General features: G+C 36.7%; 1 protein-coding gene across 1 annotated transcript in view; it reads left to right on the top strand.

Annotated features, from left to right (window-relative positions):
- The window catches only part of JMY (junction mediating and regulatory protein, p53 cofactor), a 68,606-nt gene that overhangs the window by 19,260 nt on the left and 30,066 nt on the right, over window positions 1-19,280 (top strand). Inside the window, exons 4-6 of the mRNA XM_008640917.2 lie at window positions 3-176; window positions 14,942-15,092; window positions 16,936-17,105. Of these exons, the coding sequence (XP_008639139.2) occupies window positions 3-176; window positions 14,942-15,092; window positions 16,936-17,105 (495 nt within the window). The remainder of the gene's footprint in view (window positions 1-2; window positions 177-14,941; window positions 15,093-16,935; window positions 17,106-19,280) is intronic.

Consider the following 19,280-nt stretch of genomic DNA (forward strand, 5'->3'; position numbering starts at 1 on the left):
AGCTTCTGGAAAAACATAAGAATACAGAAAGTATGGTAGAGCTGCTTGAACTGTACCAAATGGAAGATGAGGCCTACAGTAGTCTTGCAGAAGCGACCATGGAGCTCTACCAGTACTTACTGCAACCATTCCGAGATATGAGGGAACTTGCGATGCTTAGAAGACAGCAGATAAAGGTAGGGCAAAGGCAACTGAGATTCTTATTAATTGGGAAGTTCTGCTTTTTAGTTCCTATTTACTAGTTCTGTTATGCGGTATACGAAGTGTTATTTTTCCACTAGATGATGACCCTATTTTTCTGGGCTCTTCACTCAGATGCGTGCTTTTGAGGAGTGAGGACGTCTGACATACGTAGCTAAACGCCGTCTGTTTATCTTACTATCTTACCCTTCAAATGCATGGCTGAATTAAATAGGTCAAACTTAAAATTTTGTGGTTACTGGGAATATTGAGTAATATATAAAATACAAAGAGATGTGCAGTATTTATACTATTGTTAATTCTAGAAGATTACATAGGAAGTTACTTTTCATTTTAGTTTCCTGAGATTATCTGGTGAACTGTGGGAAGTCAGTAGCTTTTTATGTGATGTTGCAAAAGACTTAAACACATGGAACCATATTAAAATATATAATTTGTTGTAACACTTGAGCAGTATATTTTCCTAAGAGCTAAAAAAGCCATCTGAAGAATACCACTTTTTGGTAAAATTGTTCTAGAATGAGTGTTTGTTATATTTGAAAGTAATTCTAATCTTGAATGCTTAGCCACAATTAACCAATGTTGTCTTTATTGCATCATAGAAGTACTTTGGATAAAATTATTAGTTCCTATGCAGATTATTAAGACTGCAGCCTTCTGATTCTAAGCTAAAATTTTGTTTCATTTAACTTTTATTGTAAATGTAATTTTCTCTCAGCTTGACACCTAGTTCAATTAGCCAACATTATTTTTACTATTTTCAACTTAAAAACAGTGTTTCTCTCTGATTTTGAGAAAGAATGAGGGAGGGAGGCAAAAGGATTTACGGTGTACTAGTTTTATTTTGATTGTGTGCCTAAAGTAATTTTTCAGGAATCTCAGCAATCTGAAATGAACTTGGTTTTATAATGTGGTGATGTTTTAACTAAAAGTGCTTTTTTTTTCTCGTGAATGATAAATGTTGCTGCACAGAGAATTGTCACGAATATTTTTTTAAGATGTCTTACACAGTTGAAGACTATAAACATGACATTTATTAAAAAGCATTCTTCAAAGCATGATGAAATAATTCCCATTTTATTTGAATTAATAGTAGAGAAAAAGATTGTTTGTTCTTTTGTAAAATAAGAGAAGGTAAATATTACAATGAGTAGAAATACATATTAAGAGTTGTGTTTTGCTCTGTTTTGATTTTTTTAAACCTCAGTACTCTCTTGAATTCCAGTTTTAAAATGCATCATTTCATATTCTTCCTGAAGGAGTAATGTTGGTAAACTTCAGAGGTGTGTTCTGTGGTTGACTGTTTTAGTTGTATGGAATTTCTTCTAATGTACATTATATTCTCTTCCTAATTTGGCAATTTTTGAGTTAAAAAACTTGGTCATCTGTATAATGCAGTAGAGAAAGATGCCATCTCTTGTTTTTCCTTTCATCGTTTGAGAGAAAGCAGTACTTGTATCTATGATGACAAAACATATATTATACTGGGTAGCTAGGGTTGAAGAAATGGTTTATAAATAGAACTTGTGCATGAAATGGTTTGTATTAACTTGTTGCATATGTTTTTCTGGCAGGCTTTAATGTTTTAGACGTTTTGTGTATTAGGTATCTGTTTCTGATTTGTGGGGAAGTTGTTTTTGTTTGGTTTTGGGTCTTGGGGGTTTTTTTTAAAGAATTTGGGAGGTTTTAAGTATTTTAATCAGATTAATTTTGTCAGTTTTCACAATGAGTTTAGAAGGAAGTTAATACATCACCTGTAATCTTTGGGAAGAGTGTGTTCTCCTTTTGGAGCAAGACATAAAAATTGGAATATATGTCATCTGGTGTTAAATTTCTGCTGTTCTGTGAAATTTTAAGGGAGATACAAGCCTACAGGAGGCAAGGGAGAAACAAGTTCTGTCTAATCAGTGGAAGCTTTTTAGAGAAGGACATCTCTATTGTATCCAGATTCCTTCTTTGGAAAAGAACCCCACCAAACAACAAACCAAAAACGAAACAACCCAGAATGAAAATTCATAACAAAGTTAAAAAACGTGTGGAAGCTTGGAAATGTAGATTACTGTTGCCCATGATAGAATCTTGGTTTTTTATATATTTTAATTTGATTGTACACTAATTTGTCAGTTGTATTTGCTTCATTTAGTGTAAAGGATGGAACATTTAGGTGTGTGAGGAGTCAAAGCTGTTTTGTGAAGCACTTAAATATTTCTAGATTTGAAAAACAGAATGAAAAAAGTATAAAATCATGAAAGGAGAAAAGGGTAGGTTGTTATGAAATGAAATGTCACTGTGGAGAAGTAACTTCTGATGACATTTTTGCTTAATTATGGACTAGTCATCTGATCCTAGAACAATGTGTTCAGTAAGTGATGTGCTTCTCTTTTTTGGGCTTCCAGCATCAGAAACCTGGTTTTGTTTATATAAATGCTCTCTGTTTGTAAGCGCTGCTCAAATCCATAGGGACTTCCCTCCAAGCATGTCAAGATGCTTACCAGATACCATGCATTCTTGAAAGAGCTGAGCACTGCAAGCACAGCTGTGTTTTGGACTTAAATCTTTGTATGTATGAAATCGGAACAACCCTTGATTGCCTCAAGGCCTTTATGAGTGACACAGAAATAAAAGCCAACTTGTAATGAATGGTATTATCAAATTGAGAAATGCCTATCAAAGAAACAAGTCTGTACTCATTTCAAGATTAAAATATAAGATACACTTAGTAGACACACTTTGTGTTCAGTATGACTGTATTTTGTAAGGTAAATGTGAAAAGTTGTATTGATAAGCCAGCCAAACAGTCCCTATGTTCACTGAATGCTGGAGAGGGCATAATAAAGGAATTGAAGGTAGTGTTATAATTTATATATACATAAAAGCTGGGCTGAATTTGTGTAGACATTTTCTGATTTAGTTACAGACTGTTGCTGGTTTAGTTGTAATAGTATGTAAAGACATTCAACCAATGAGTTTTAGCATGTTACTTTTATTATATGGGTTACTGGACCTTTTCTTCCGATTTCGGACTCTCTCATATTATATAGGCACCAGGCAAGTGAAGCTTGAAATTCAAATGATGTGTTACATGTTTTGGGCTCTCTGTATATTCTTCCAAGAATTGGGAAGACAACTGTGAACGTAAAACCACAGGACAAACAATGTTCATAGATTATTTTATCTAGCATTAGTGTTGAATTCTAAATGGAATTTAAGATACTCTTTTTTTTAAGAATTAGACTACTTGGGAACTAAGAAAAAGTGTTATATTTTTGATTCTAAAAAATCACATTTATGCCCACAATTTTTTCCTTAATCAAAAGAAATAATTTCCCTGTGAAAATTTTGCTTATTTTTCTGTATGTGCAGAAAACACATTGCCATAGCAGGAAAGTGGGAGTTAGTAGACATCAGTAGCTGGAAATACAAAGGCTAACTGCTTCTGAAATTTGGAAAAATCAGAATAGATATCTCTGCTCTGGTACCCTTGATTTCAGAAAGTAAATCTAAACTTTGTGAGATCTTCCATATGCAATGCTGAGTTCTTCAGAAAGTATGGAGGGGCGTGACCAGTTAGTGGTTGATACTTGGCTACAGAACTACTGACAGTTACTGTGATCAAGCTTTAAGTCCTTTAAGACTAAGATATGAAGTATTCTTTGATACAACCAAATCTGGTTATTTAGAAAAGAAAAAAAACATATTTCAAAAAATAGCTTCATGGGCAAAACCCCAAAGCCTTTTGTTTCTGTACAGCTGTGTTCAACAGTTTTCATACGGACAAAGAAACTACCTTGCTACTTAGAATTTTAATGGCCTTGTAGTTGTGGACAGTACTTCACAGTCATGATGAATAGGCACCGGGTTTGATCGAATGCCAAGTGAAATCAGTGGGAGGATTTCTTTTTTCATGCTTGAGGGGTTTTTTTGGTGTCCTGGTATTGGACTAAAGATAAAATGTAACAAATTGCTTCACAACCTACATGTAGGTGCCAGCAAAACTTCAAAACATGCATTCTTGAAGGTCTGAGTTGAACTGGTTTTGCTTAACTGGGAACTGATAATATCTCATTACGGGTGAAAGCCTAGAGCCACCATTACCTCTCAGCTCATCTCCAGGAAATAAGAACATTGAAAGCTTATCATATGTTAAATATATTAAACACACTCTTAGCTTCGTTGCGTACGTGTTAATTATTCTTACATGTTAGTTCACATGAATGTGGGGAGATTTTGGACTTTAAATACATTAATATTGAGGTCTAGCACTGGAAGCTAGAGATTAGAGCAGCATATATGTTGTTAATTCATAACACCCTGCTTTTAAAAATTTTGGAATCTTTTATTAGTCTGCTTTGCTTCATTTTCAGGCTTGCTTACGCAGATTCTGGTATATTAAAATACAGCTCTGGCTCAACTGTATGTGGATTTGTTTATTTAATACATGGTGGTGGATTGCAGTAGTGAACTTTATAACAAATTTAGCTTTGATTTATGCAAAATTAAATACTTAGAAATAAATTACGTTTTATTGCATATGTAAAATTTTGGTTAAAAATTAGTTTCATGAAGTATGAAACAAGTCCAAGGGAGAAGAAATTTAGTGATGAGAATAGCTAGCAAAACTGAGAAAGTTATTTTAAAAAGTACTTACAGAGTATCCTTTTTAAAAAGTCTCACAATCACCTGAAGATGTTTTGGAGAAGGGAATGGGTTATCAGTACTTCACACTCTTGATTTGGTGTGTTGCTCCCATACATCAAACAGATAAATTCTGTGTTACTAAATCCACATTTTTATTATTGGCTCTTGAATAACTGATGTCTTGGTGAGCTGGTTTTTGAACTGTGCATTTTTTCTTAAGCCTCATACAATATTTTGTAGTACATCATGGACTTCAAGTGAAGAACGTGAAAGCAAAGCTACAGAAGGCATAATGAAAGCCACTAAAGCAACACTGGTTAAAATGTATAGATTATTTGCATGGCATTCAGCTCAGTTTCAGTCCTGTACTTTTGTGAACCAGAGCCTCCATGGTTAAGACTAGTGACTTGCTGACAACATGTTGATGAAAAATGTCTGGTAAAAAACTCTTATGATAGTACTTAGTGGAGAAACTGTAAAACTTCAAAGGATTTTTAACTTTTTTTTTTTAATAGACTTGTAGCTGAAGGTGTGTCCTCACATCATCAGGAATAGTACTTAAATAAACTTAACTTTTGAAAAACCTGTAGACTAAGGAAGAAATACAAGTTTATGCAAACTGGTTAGAAACTTCATGGAAAATGTTGCTTGCTCATTTGAGAATCTGATGCAAAATGGTGAATTACGCTGGTTGTCTTTATAGTCTGATTCAAAAAGGTTGTATGTCAGTCTCTGTTTACAATCTGAGCTATAAATCCTCTGGACTATTTTATGGACTCAGAACATTTTGCAAACTTAAACTCAGAAGTTTACGGACTTTCTCAAAAAAAATAATGTTCCAAAGAGGTGATCTAATAGAGAGCAGGCTGGTACTCTAAATCATTTAATGAAACTTAGTTCCTGGTGAGAGGTAGCTGACTGCAAAACTGTGGTGTGTATCTGATTGCTTATATCTGCCTGTCTGCAAAGTGAGTAGAGTGCAAGATTGTTTTGGGTGTTCAGCTATAAAACTGATTAGTAAGACTTGTAGAAAAATTTGATTATTTTTGAATTCTGAAAGGTTTATTGTTTTGTTTTTTTAAAAAGTTGCCATAACAAAAGCTGGATAATAAAATAGTAGGTGAAATTTCAATAAATAAAAAGTAGTGCATGTGCAGAAGGTTGATGACAACCTCCAAAAGCATATATACATATTCATATGCACCTAATTAACTAACTGCTATTCTCAAGGAAAAATGTATAAGAGTTATCTTGAGTTTGCTGAAAACAGCTTGCTATTCAGCATTTTGAAAGAGGAAGGAAAAAGGTTTTGAATTACTAGGGAGATAAAAAAACAAGCGCAAAATAGAAAACATCACACTTTGATATACATCAGTGGTATACTTACATCTTGAAGGTTACAGTTTTAGTTTCTTCCTCTCAAAAATGTACCACAGTGTCAGAGTAGTTACAGTATGGAAAGTAAGGGTGTTTCCCAATTAAACATCCTCAGTGCAAGACCAGAGTAAAAGAATTGGAAAAAGAAGGCAATCCAAAAGAATTGGATTACCTTCTTTGGAAAGCATGTGATTCCTCTAAGATAAGAAAGATCTATAAATCATGAATGTTAAGGGGTAGAAATTATAGAAAATAGGGGTATTATATCACCTCGATGAACCTGTGGTGTTTTAAAACAACCTACAAACAAAGCAAAACCAAACTCTTAGTACACCTTACATGCTCTGTGGCAATAATTTCCACAGTTTAACTGTGGACGCCAAATACGTATGTGTTCAGAAGGAGACAGAGTCATCAGTGGCTGGTAATGATTCAGATTAACCATAAGCTCAGGAAGCCTGTAACAGAAGTTGAGAGTTATCCGTGTATCCATACCTTGTCTTAATTTTTTTTTCTCAAGTGCTAGTAATGGAGGAAATAGTGCAGAAAAATGTGAAATCAGTGTATCCATTCAAAAAGGCATCTTGATGAAACTTTGAAAGGCTGGTAAACATGCAGAAAATTCTAAATTACGTGTCCCTGAGGATTAGAGACAAGGAGGGTGAAACCTAGAAATGTATGTTTTTTTTCTTTCCTTTGCAGTGTTGGAGATAAGGAAAGAGAAAAAAGGAGGAGACTTTGATGCAATGTTATTCAGACTGTGGAGGTCAAGGAAAGGGACTGAAGGCCTTCAGAGGCTGAAAAACTTGCTGAGAGGCTAAATTTTGCCAAAAGATTTTTTACCTATATCTCTAAATAGTTTGAAATCTAATACTTTTTAGTACTTCTTTTTTCCAATAATGCTCTGAAAAAAACCTTTTGTAAGCTTTCATCATATTTGCTAACTTCATACTGAAACTTACAGGGCTTTATTTGCTAGTTGTTACAGTTATTTTCAGTATACATGTTCGTGGCTATTTATGCCTTTAATCTGATTTCTTCTGGCTAATACTTGTGTCATTATTTTTCTTTTTTCAGTATATCTGTACATAAAAATTGTCAACCTTATTTTGATGAACTCTTGATAGGTATACTTAACATTTTTTCTGTTGTATAAATTACAGATTTTTTAACAGATACTTTAAAAAGCCATCCAATCACTTTCATGCACGAACAGAATTTAGAATGTCAGGAAACACTCAAGCCCACTTGCCTTAGCCTTTGAGTTTACTTGGCTTAAACAACATTTTCAAATACCTGGTAGAATATGTCTTCTTAAAAATACAGTTTTTAAAACATAAAAACTTCCTTTTTGAAGGTGAATTCTCTTTTAGTCTAGGATTCAGTCAATGAAGCTGAAATGTATATAAAGGTTTTATGATATACAGATGAATAAATAAGGAAGGCGTAGTGCAGGGTACACTGTTTAGCCTTAATTCTGTTGATTGCCAATATAAAATACTGTAACTTAGTGTTTCTAACACTCTTTACATAAATTCTTACGTGTCTGGCGAAAAACACCAGTTAAATAAACCCAGTCTCCTCTTATGCTTGCCATAACCTATATCTTCTATGATTTTTCTCTTCTGACTACTTCTTAGTTTTTCAGCATTCTCCATAGTTCTGGAAAAAACATTCACCACTGCACTTCTCAGTACAATGACATTATTATTCAGTCTTCTTTCTGTATGTCCTAACATCTTGTTTCCTTTCAGTTTGTTGCTTCCTTTACGGTCTTGACTGAATTGTGTATGTTGTTCTCCGATGTTTGAAGATAATCAAAACTCCTGTGTTTTTAGTCCCAGGTGTCAGGTATTTTGAGGAATCTAGACCATGCAAACTAAATTAGTTTTTATGTATTGAAGTCTGTGTCTGTATTCCTTAGGATAAAAATAGGAAAACTGTATCGCCCTTCTTAAAGCTGAGTGCTTTCACTTAATATATTTAGGGGTGTATGTATAGAATTATAACATATTTGGGGAAATAGTGCTGGGTTTGTGTTAATAGCTGGGAGCACAGTTAAATTAAAAACAACAACAAAAATGTAAGACTAATTTGGAGAAGTCTCTGACCAGATGAAGCTGGAATGCATGCTTTCTGGCTACTATGTCTAGCAGGCTGTGGTTGGAATTGCTTGTTTGACCTCCTGGAGAATGAAGATAGCTGAGCCTTTGATCTGAAACATGTTTTTACATATATTCTATTTTGTGTTTTGCCACTGTCATCTGCACTGATGCCATGAAGATTTCTTGCCTTTTCTTTTATACCCCTGTTATACCTTTTTTACAACTTCTGTATTCTTAGTGCTTTTTGCCTACATTCTTGGACTTGTTTGTCAAGCTGAGAGACTAAACATTTTAGAAGCTTTGTAGCCAGGGATCAGTGTTCCCCAAACCCCAAGGTCCTCTCCAGAACACATTCTGTAAACTAAGATAGAACCATCCAGGGGAAGGTTCCTTGGGGAGGGGGTCTCACTCGAGCCTCTCTCATTGGGGAATCTTTGATAGATATGCTAATTAGTAAGACCTATAATGTTATACCTGATCTTCGGGGGGGAGGCATTTTTTTTTGTGGGGTGCATATCGATGCATATGACCTGGAGGTGTGCACCTGAGGATCCTTAAAATAAATACCAAGGTACAATCCCTTTTCCCCTTCTAACCATGCATGACTCTTGATTTTAAGACCAGGAAAAGGCATCAGCACTAGTCACTCAACTTACTCCTTTTTTTGTTCTTACAGTTAACTGACCTGCTGTTACAGCTCACATTTTTCTCCTTTTCTGCCTATTACAAATCCATCTAAGAGAAGGATAACAAAGGGAGCTGGAGAGATGTGACACATCCCTGCCTAAGTTATTACATGGCCTGGGCCAAGTCGTTTTTTCTGTCAGTCTTGTCCATTCTCCAGAAAAGAACGTGGAAAGTTCTTTTTAGACCTTCACTTAGTAGACGTATAATATATGTGTATCCCATAGTTTCAGGCCTATTTGTCATATTTTCTCACAATAAGCTTACTTTACTCTCTTCAAAACTCTACAATTTGCAAACTGTTCCAGAGAAGGATGTTTCCAGTACAGCGTTGCCTCTGTTGATCCATTCTCATTTGTTTACAGGCTAGTTTAGGAACCTCCTTTCCGTTTGTTTTCTCTGAAGAATTCATTTGTTCTCCTTCAGAAACATATCAATACAGTTTTGAAATGTGTTCTTTTGTGTTCCATTAGTCTGAAGCAATAGCTGATGAAAATAGGTGTTTGTGTGATGTGTTAAAGTTAATGGCATTTTTTCTTTTTTTTCTTTTTTTTTTTTTTTGTCTGTATTTTGCGACAACCACTTTTGTGAAAGCTGTCATAATTTTCTTAGCTTCAAAGCATCATTTGAAGTAAAACTTGTAAAACATGAAAGCCTACAAAAGCAAGTGGCATCAGCGGGGGAAAAAAATCACAGTGAATTTTACTGTGAACCTTAGATTCCTCTCAAGGAGAATCTAGGGCTTTTAAAGGAAGAATAGCTGGAATGTTTTAATGAGAAAGTGATGAGTAGAAGAGAAACTGTGGATTTGGCTTCTGATCTAGTTGTGAGATGTTTTTCTGTTAGACCAGGCTTTCTTCAAAACTTTTGAGTCCAAATGTGCAATTCCAGACCAAAAGCTCACTTTGTAAAATGTTAGGTAATTGAAAAGCCTTTTAGGTTGGGAAGAAACTTCAACTACATTACAGTTACTTAATTTTTAACTAAAATTTTTATTAAATCAAAAGCAGATACACAGGTTTACAAGAAATGTCATTAGATGACAGCACTTTTTGGTTATTCCTTGCTCACTCTGTCCATTTCAATTCTTTGTTGCCTTCTTTTAGTCATATCTAGCATGGACAATAGTAATTAAAAATTATTTGCTTAGTCTCTAAAATGACATCTCCTCTGAGCTATAAAAACTGAAGATGCTTGCATCATAAAGGTGAGCAAAATAAAGCATAAGCAGGTTATGCATGTATTGCAAACAGTAATGGAACGCAGAAGCACGTAAGAGCTTCCATTAATTCCATAATGAGAGTTATTGTCTCACATCAAGGTGATTAATTACTGAAGAGAATATAGTAAACAAAGTCTTCAAAACTCATGAGCCTGTTCATGTTGATATTTAATGGTCCACGTGTTACTCCCTTTTCTTTTCTAAATTCTTAGGTAGGATAAATTGAGGGAGTGGTCACTTCTGTCATGAAGGTGTTTGTAGGTGAGGAGGAAACCTGCCTTTTCATAAGCTGCAAGCTCCAGAGGCATGTTCCTTATCTTTACTCCCCAGCTTTTCCTCCTGTTACAGCTGTGGTCTTCACTTAAACTGCCTTTTTTTCCCCCATGGGCTTGCTTTGTAGTTCCTGTGATAACATATGCTGTAAATAATTTCTATCTTCTATATAAATGTACCCCAATTATATAATTTAAATTGAATATTAGGATTTAATATATTTGTATAGATTTGTTCTGCTGGCACTTTATTGGACTGGAATATAATTCCCAGACAGCCATTTGGCAAGGGGGACCATATATATTTTACCCCTGTGTCTCAGTTGTTAATCTCTGTTTTTCTCTGGGGATTGTCTGTCCTGCCCTGAAAGGATGACAAGCATACATTTAATTAATGACCAGTAGGTTGTAATAATTCTCTAGGTAGGTTGCACTTGAAAACTGGTAATTCTTCTCTTAAGTGGTTGGTGCTGGTCTGTATTTGCACTCACAATGTGGCTATCTCCTTTTAATAAGTTTTCCCAAAGTGTGCCATGTCCATCGCCAGAAGTGGCTTTTTGTATGCCCTCTATCTTCCAGTTTGTCATAGTTATTCAATTTTGTTTATAAAGAATGACTGTAATTACCTTTGGAAAGGTTGCAATCAGTATTTTCATTTACGCTATGGTTTTTTGTGGGTTTTTTTTAAATAACTATTTTTCATTTTTAATTTCTTGATGGAGAAATTGGATCAGGTGGAATGAACTGGCTGGATGGGAAGAGACTGGTTTTATCCACAGGGAGCATTGGAGCACCTTCAGGTGAATGGAGTGGCTCTCAGAGACCACAGGGCGTGTATGTCAGGTGAACCCAGTAAAGCAAGCTTGTGCAGGAACATCACAAGCCTGCAGTGGGAAGCAGGGAGCAGAAGACAGCCAGACCTGAGGCACCACTCTTAAAGTTTGCTGCCACTCCAAAAGTCATTGACCTAATAGAAACACAGGTGGGAGCTGTCTTCAAGGAGGCAGTGCAGACTCTATTCATTGAATACCATTCTGGAGTCTCCTTCTGAGAAGTCTACTTTTCCCAAAATTACATCCTGTCTGTCGTGTATCCAAAGAGTATCAAAGATCTCTGTGGCTGAGGGTTCTTACTCTAGCCTGGAAGCTTGGCTCTTCTGAGCGTTTGCAGCTCTCGCTTGTTCTTGAGCTTTCTCATTCTGAATTTGTCACCTTGAACCTCAGTTCTCAGGCTAGCATAGCTGTGGAGAGGTTGTGTAAAGCAAGCTTGTGCAGGAACATCACAAGCCTGCAGTGGGAAGCAGGGAGCAGAAGACAGCCAGACCTGAGGCACCACTCTTAAAGTTTGCTGCCACTGCAAAACTCATTGACCTAATAGAAACACAGGTGGGAGCTGTCTTCAAGGAGGCAGTGCAGACTCTATTCATTGAATACCATTCTGGAGTCTCCTTCTGAGAAGTCTACTTTTCCCAAAATTACATCCTGTCTGTCGTGTATCCAAAGAGTATCAAAGATCTCTGTGGCTGAGGGTTCTTACTCTAGCCTGGAAGCTTGGCTCTTCTGAGCGTTTGCAGCTCTCGCTTGTTCTTGAGCTTTCTCATTCTGAATTTGTCACCTTGAACCTCAGTTCTCAGGCTAGCATAGCTGTGGAGAGGTTGTGGCTGTGGTACTCTGGTCCAACAGCTTCAGAAGTGAAGGGAACAAGCTTTTCAGTTTAAGGTTCATCCTTAGATTATAGCTATTCAACTTTATTTAGAAAGCAAGTAGGATTTTTCACCTGTCAGAGACTGTTCCCCACTGGCACTTAGATTGTGTCTTTACCTGTAGATTGGATGCTCCCTTTATAACAGTGAGAGCCTCATTCCTTGTCACAGTTTACAGTGACCATCATCTAAGCCCCACATGGCTGCTTGCTCGCTCCAGCTCAGTGGAGTGGGGGCGAGGAAAATCAGAACGGTAAAACTGAGAAAATTCATGAGTTGAGATAACAACAGTTTAATCGGCAAAGAAAAAGCTGTGCACATGAAGCAAAGCAAAACAGGGAATTCATTCACTGACTCCCATGGGCAGCCATCTCCAAGAGAGCAGGGTAACAGTAACTTTGAAAGACAAACACCTGTCACTCTAAACATTCCCCACTTCCCCCAGCTTTATTGCTGAGCACAGTGCTCTATGGTATGGAATGTCTCTGTTGGTCAGTTGGGGTCAGCTTTCTCAGCTGTGTCTCCTTCCACCTTCTTGTGACACCCCCAGTCTCCTCACTAGTGGAGTGGGGTGAGAAGCAGAAAAAGGCTTGGCTCTGTGTCAGCCCTGATTAGCAATAGCTAAAATATTTTTGTATTGCTAAGACTGTTTGCAGCACAATTCCAAAACAGAGCCCATACCAGCTAATATGAAGAATATTAATCCAGCCAAAACCAGAACATCCATCCTCCATTATTTCATGGCTTCAGAGCCAGAAAGTTAACGTTGTATGTGTGTCCCTTAGGCAAGCTGCAGAATGCAAAGTCCGAACATGAACATTAGTGGTATCTTTGGTTTTTTGATTGCACTTCACAACACTTAAGAACCACGCATAGAGTTTGACTATCTGGCTAGATGTGTAGGTGTGGGCTGCGCATGAGGGTAGGTCAAGCAGCATTAGGGAAATGCTTCTATCCTTTTTATTTTTCTGGGGCTGCTTTCACACTTCTGTTAAGCATGCCACTGTCCCTGCAGCCTTAAGGCAAGTTGTTGATCTGTTCCTGTTCATGCAATTGCTAAAGCCAAGGCTTCATGGATTTTCTGTGTGTTATTATATGAGTACCTTTAGTGTGAATGATGGTATATGGATGATATACTTAGGGTTGTGGATAATGAAAAGCTGCTTCCCTTTTTTGTTACTTGTAAGTACTTGACCTAGGGAACAAAGATACAATTGTATTATGCAATCATAAAAGTCTCTAGCTTGCGCCATGTGTAAATAATGTTTTGGCAGATAAAACTTTGTGAAAAAATGGTACTTTGAGGCTTACTCTCCTAGAACTCAGGCCTAATAAGAATGTTACTCACATTACTCAGTGATCCTGTGTCAATTCAGTGTCAAGTTACCTCATCTCTACCAAGGAGCAGAGGAGGAAGACTTTTAACTGTGTTGAATTTGCTGTTTCAGAGTTCTGTGTAAATGGAAAGCATTAATTTAACTGGTGTGTGTGTGTGTATATATATATACAGTTCAGTATTTATTTAGAAACCAGTCTGTCCACTCATGCCTATGGGAAACATGGTACATACATGTTCCATAGAATGACATGTTACAGTCTGTCTAGTAAAAGTGTTATTCACTTACCCCTTGTCCACATTATACTTCATCTGTTGCCTTTCTAAGAGTTTTGGAAATACATAAGGAGTAGATTCAAATATCTTATTAATGTACTCTAAATGTTTTTCAAGAAATGCACAAGTATTTAGAAGGCATCTATTTGTTTTTACTTGTAAAAATCATCCCTTTAAGAGATGGGACAAGTGAATATGCAGAAGTAGGTCCTGAACAGTCACTTAAAAATCTTTCATTTGCAATCGAACTGTAGAGTGGAGTGGCTCTTTTAGACCAAATTGGAGCTTTGTGAAATCAATATTAATACTTGAGGCATTAGAACTTCAGGCTGAAATATTTGGGGCCATAAAAGGTTATGAGCACTTCTGGTTTTGGAAAGTTTTGTCTATAATATTAAGGTGACTTCTTGACTGATAGATAGGGAAAATATTCAAAATTAATGCTTTGGTATTGCATGACAGGCTTAAATTTTTAATGAAGATATAAAATATGTAGTTTGTTGTTGTAGTGTGACGTGTGTAAAAATTCTTTGCTTTGGGAGAGAAAGCTATGTTTTTATTAATTTTAAAACAAACTCCAGGTCTTTTACTGTCTTCAGACTGTTGTCACCTCAGAAAAAAACTGCCTTGATCTTGACAATGACAGGATGTTTGAGCTCCTAGGCACGAGGAAAACATATTTTTTTTAAGTCATCTATAACAAAGAAAAAACTTGTAAAATACTGGTGATCACTTACCACTACCCCAAACACAACTCTGGTTTCCAGCTTCATTCTGATTGAAGAGCATTTATTTACTTCAGAATGAAATAGTCCAGGCTGGAATAAAGCCTGGATGAAGCATGCTTGTTATCTGCAGGTAGTAAGATACATAATGAAAAGATGCTGACAAATCAAACTTACATATGTGGGTTTTATGCTTCCAGTAAGAAGAATAGTTATGAAAGGTGGATGTACTTTTTCAAGAGGAGGGAGTGCTTCTGAAAAGTTTTTTGCTGTTGAATAGAAACTGTGGTGGTAGTTTTATCTCCTTTTTCTTTAACTTTCTTTGTTATCCCTGAAACTGTTTGCTGTTGGCAGAATAGCTGCAACTAATTGTGTTTTTAATTATGGGCTGATTTATTTTCAGATCTCAATAGAGAATGACTACCTAGGCCCCAGAAGAATTGAGAGTCTGCAAAAAGAAGATGCTGATTGGCAGAAAAAAGCCCACATGGCTGTGCTTTCTATTCAAGATCTTACAGTTAAATATTTTGAAATAACAGCTAAAACACAAAAAGGTAGTTATTTTCTGCCATCCTGTCCATCACATAAAAAATTAAATTATTTAATGTTTACCATGTTCTGCATTGTACTATTTTTACAATAGTTATTTTTTTCATCAATCCTTCATGAGAAAAATGCAGTTGTCATTCCTGTTTGCTTTTTCTTCTGTGTCTATTTGAGTCTTTCACCTATAAACCTTTTCAGATCATCATCAGAGGTGAACAGAATAGAAATTTTAAGCAGAAGTTTTATAGTCACTTTCTCACTGTAATTGTGTTAGCGGTACTATGTATTTGCAAAGGATTTAGGAAGCATAGAGTCCCTGGTGGATTCTGTTTTCTGTATTAGATATGGCAGACCCCCATAGTAAGTTTTAATTGTCTTTCAGTTAATTTCCTTTTCTATTCTCCCTTGCCTTTCAGTAATTTTTTTCCTAGCTCTAAATATTAAGGAACTGCTCAGTTTAACTACTCAGTGAAAGCTGCTCTGTTGTTCAGAAGCCTTCGTGGATATAACGTTGGCTTTTCTGTGTTTGAAAAATGTGATGGTTTTACTAAGAAGTTGGTGCAGTAAAGAGAGGTCAAATAACTTGGCATGTACATCTGTGCTCCCATCCTTGTACCATTTTAACTTAAATAACCAGTTTAATAGGGCAAACAGGCCTTTTTTAGTTCACTGAAAAAGTTTGTACTGCTGTCCTCTCCTGCCTGACTGTAGGTCCCTGTTTCTTTTTTTGCCTTGGTGACTGATTGTGCAAACAGATAAATGAGATGTAGAAGAAATCCTTTTTTGACTAGTAGATTTCCTGTTATCTCTGTACATGACTGCTACATCTGACTCTAGAGAAGCAGGCACTGCAAATTTACTCTTTTCAGTGACAACCCAAGTTAAAAAGAACGTGAAATTTCACCTTGTTCTGAAAGGGTGACTTGATAGGTTAAAGCATGTTGGAATAAATTTAATTAGAGCAAATTCTAAATGCACTAATCAGCTTCCCTCCTTTTCTAATATAAGAAAGGCATCTGATAAGATACATTACAAGTTGATAATGCATATTCATAGATACTCACTTGTTTTTGTTCACATGCTTTTTTTATGTATAGCAGTCAGGATTTGGGGGAAGAGCAGTGGAAAGTGACATGCCAGAAGGCTGATTACAGCCACAGACCTTTAATATACAGGTTATTTGCCTGGTTTCTATGTTTGGGGTTTTTCTTGGCCTCCTGCTGATAGCAGGGTAGGCTTACATACCCAGATACTAACAGATGGCAGAGGAAAAACACATGAGAACATAAAGGTATTTCTTATTACCTAAGAACAGCATGTAATAGCATGTGGTGACTGAATGCCACCCCTTTGATTCCATTACTTTTGTGGCATTTGCTTTGCAAAGCTAAGTACAGTATCGTGTGATCTATGTATTAACAATGGTGAAAATCTTGTGTGGGTCAGCCTAGATGTTATCTGGGACCCAAGAATAGTAAATATGAATCAGGCAAGGGACTCCTGGGTTTTGAGGTAATAGGTAGATGTTATTTTAATTTAATGCAGTGTTTTTACAGAATTCCACTTGAAGTTAAGCTGAAATTTTTGTTTTAAATTGTCATTTTTTTCACTCTTCAGATTTATTTAAATTTATGACTGTACTATAAATGTTATTAAGGTAAGCTGTAGACTTTAGTAGCTGATAATTGGTGCTTACAGAAGTGGGGAAAATTTGGGATGCAGTTTAAGACCAAATGTTTGCATTAATGAGATTTTTATTAAGTACAAATGTGTGCATTTTCTTTGCAGTAGGGTCACTAGTTGTCTAAAGAGTAGACTAGTAAGATGCCTGCCTTTTTTTTTCCTTTGCAGCGGTGTATGATCGAATGCGAGCAGACCAGAAAAAATTTGGTAAGGCAGCATGGGCAGCAGCAGTGGAACGTATGGAAAAGCTTCAGTATGCGGTTTCTAAGGAGACTTTGCAGTTGATGCGTGCTAAAGAAATATGTTTGGAGCAGAAAAAACATGCGCTGAAAGAGGAGGTAAGTTTTCATGCCAGTAAGTAGAAAATTAAAGTATGCATAAAGAAGCAGTGCTAGACAAATGATGTTGCAATGTAGGTGTGGTGAGTTTTGTGCCACTTACGTATGTTTTCTGTTCACCTTTTCCTGGTTAGTCAACCAGAAAGGCAGTTTTTACTGTTGATGTTTACAGCAGTCCAGTGGGATGAGTAAAATGAAGAAAAGGGATGGGACAGAAATCTGCTGCTGCATAAGCTCTGCAGTTTAGCTCTCAGAGGCATGACCACCTTTTCAGAATAGCTCTGACATTCCAGATGGAAGGTGTCTGACCCTTACTAAATACATGGGTAGCTGGAGGGTTGTGTTGCACTCTCTTTCTCTGCTTACCTTAGTTACTAAGGCAGTCTTCCAGAGGGGACTGTACTAGCTACAGTTTTCCTGAGGAGAGAGTTCATGCATGAAACTACATTTAAATGCCTTAGTAGGAAAAAGTCCACATCTATTGAGTTTTATGACACCTCCTCAAAAGCAACAATGCTACAAATTCTCTTTTAAACTTTGCTATCATATGGACATTTGGTGCAAAGAACTTTCTGTCATACTAATGTTAACGTGTGTTCTAGCAATTAGATGATTGTTTTAAGAGAACTTTTCAAACGTTTCAGCAAAATTTGACTAAACTGATGGCACTGTTATGAAAAGGTTATCCAGAGAATTCACGACTTTAGCACTGCACAGGCTGGTAGGTTTGTAAGGCTGACAGACTATGTGTCTATTTTAGGAGCCTCTGTAGAAGACAGCTTGGTCTTTGGGGAAGAGAAGAGTACATGCAAGACCCAGAGCACAAAAATAGGTTTACTGCATTTCAATGCTCTTCAGATTTAGAAAATGAAGAGTTGTCTGAAAACCTGAGTTTGTCAGGCTGTTGTCATCCTTAGCCAAGAGCTGATGAGACAATCCAGTAGTACTAATTGGAAATATATTGAATATGTTCACTTACTTAGAGTAACTGTACATCTTCTTCTTGTAGCACGTCTTATTTTTCTCCCTGAGGGGACCTGTGAATTTTTGTTGAATGAGATCTCAGTCTGGTAGATGAGTGAGTGTTCGTTCTGATATGCTGAAGTATTAGGAACTGCGCAGGAAAAGGAAAAGTTTGTTGTAGTATACATTGAGATGAAAGTGCTGAGCTGTGAATTTGGGGCTTTTGGGGACAGAGAAGTAAGGAACAGCTAATGGGCATGCTTCTTTGGAGTGATGTATTACAAGGTATTGAGAGCTCTGGGTCTGAATACAGTGATAGGGAGATATGAGGACCAACCAGCTTCTGCTCTGAAACACATCTTGTGTTCTGAAAATGTAAAAGCCTTAAGTTGAATGTGAGAAATGTGACTGAGAATCCTGTCTTGGCGAAGAGTGGTGGCAGTCTAATAAAGAAAATACTTGTAGGACTGAAATACCTCCTCTGGCAAACCATTTAGCAACTGTATTCTAGAAGATAAAAACAGGATATTCATTTGAAAAGACTAAAATGCTCAAGAAATTAATATATCTGGATTTTAGTTGAAAAAAAAAGACAATTTGTCTATGGATTTTTGAACATCAGTCTTCAAGAAGAAATTTTTTGCAAGGGCATATTGTGGTAGGACGAGGGGGGAATGGCTTTAAACTGAAAGTGGATGGGTTTAAATTATGTATTAGGAAGAAATTCATTACTTTGAGGGAGCAACACTGGAACAGGTTTCCCAGAGAAGGTGTGGATCAACGTCCCAAGGAGTGTTCAAGGCCAACTTGGATGGAGCTCTGAGCAACCTGGTCTAGTGAAATGTGTCCCTGCCCATGGTGTGGGGGTTGGAACTAGATGAGCTTTCAAGTCCCTTCCAACCCAAACCACTCTATGATTCAGTGAATGCATCCATTCTCTGATTGGTATGAATGCAACAACAAAGACAGTAGAGATTAAATTATTTGCTTTAGTTAATGCAGGAAGTTGTGGCATTATAGGAAATTGAACTTGGCTCTCCGTTTGAGTTTTTTGTTCCACCGCTGTGGTGTTTTAACCCCAGCCAGCAACCAAGACCCATGTAGCTGCTCACTTGCTCCCTCACAAGTGGAATCAGGGAAGGGTTCAAAGCCAGAACAAACATGGGTGGGTGAGATTAAGCCAGTTTAGTGGGGAAAGTAAAAGACACACCC

The sequence above is a fragment of the Corvus brachyrhynchos genome, unplaced genomic scaffold (genome assembly GCF_000691975.1).
Source record: "Corvus brachyrhynchos isolate BGI_N302 unplaced genomic scaffold, ASM69197v1 scaffold8, whole genome shotgun sequence".
Taxonomy (NCBI): Eukaryota; Metazoa; Chordata; class Aves; order Passeriformes; family Corvidae; genus Corvus; species Corvus brachyrhynchos.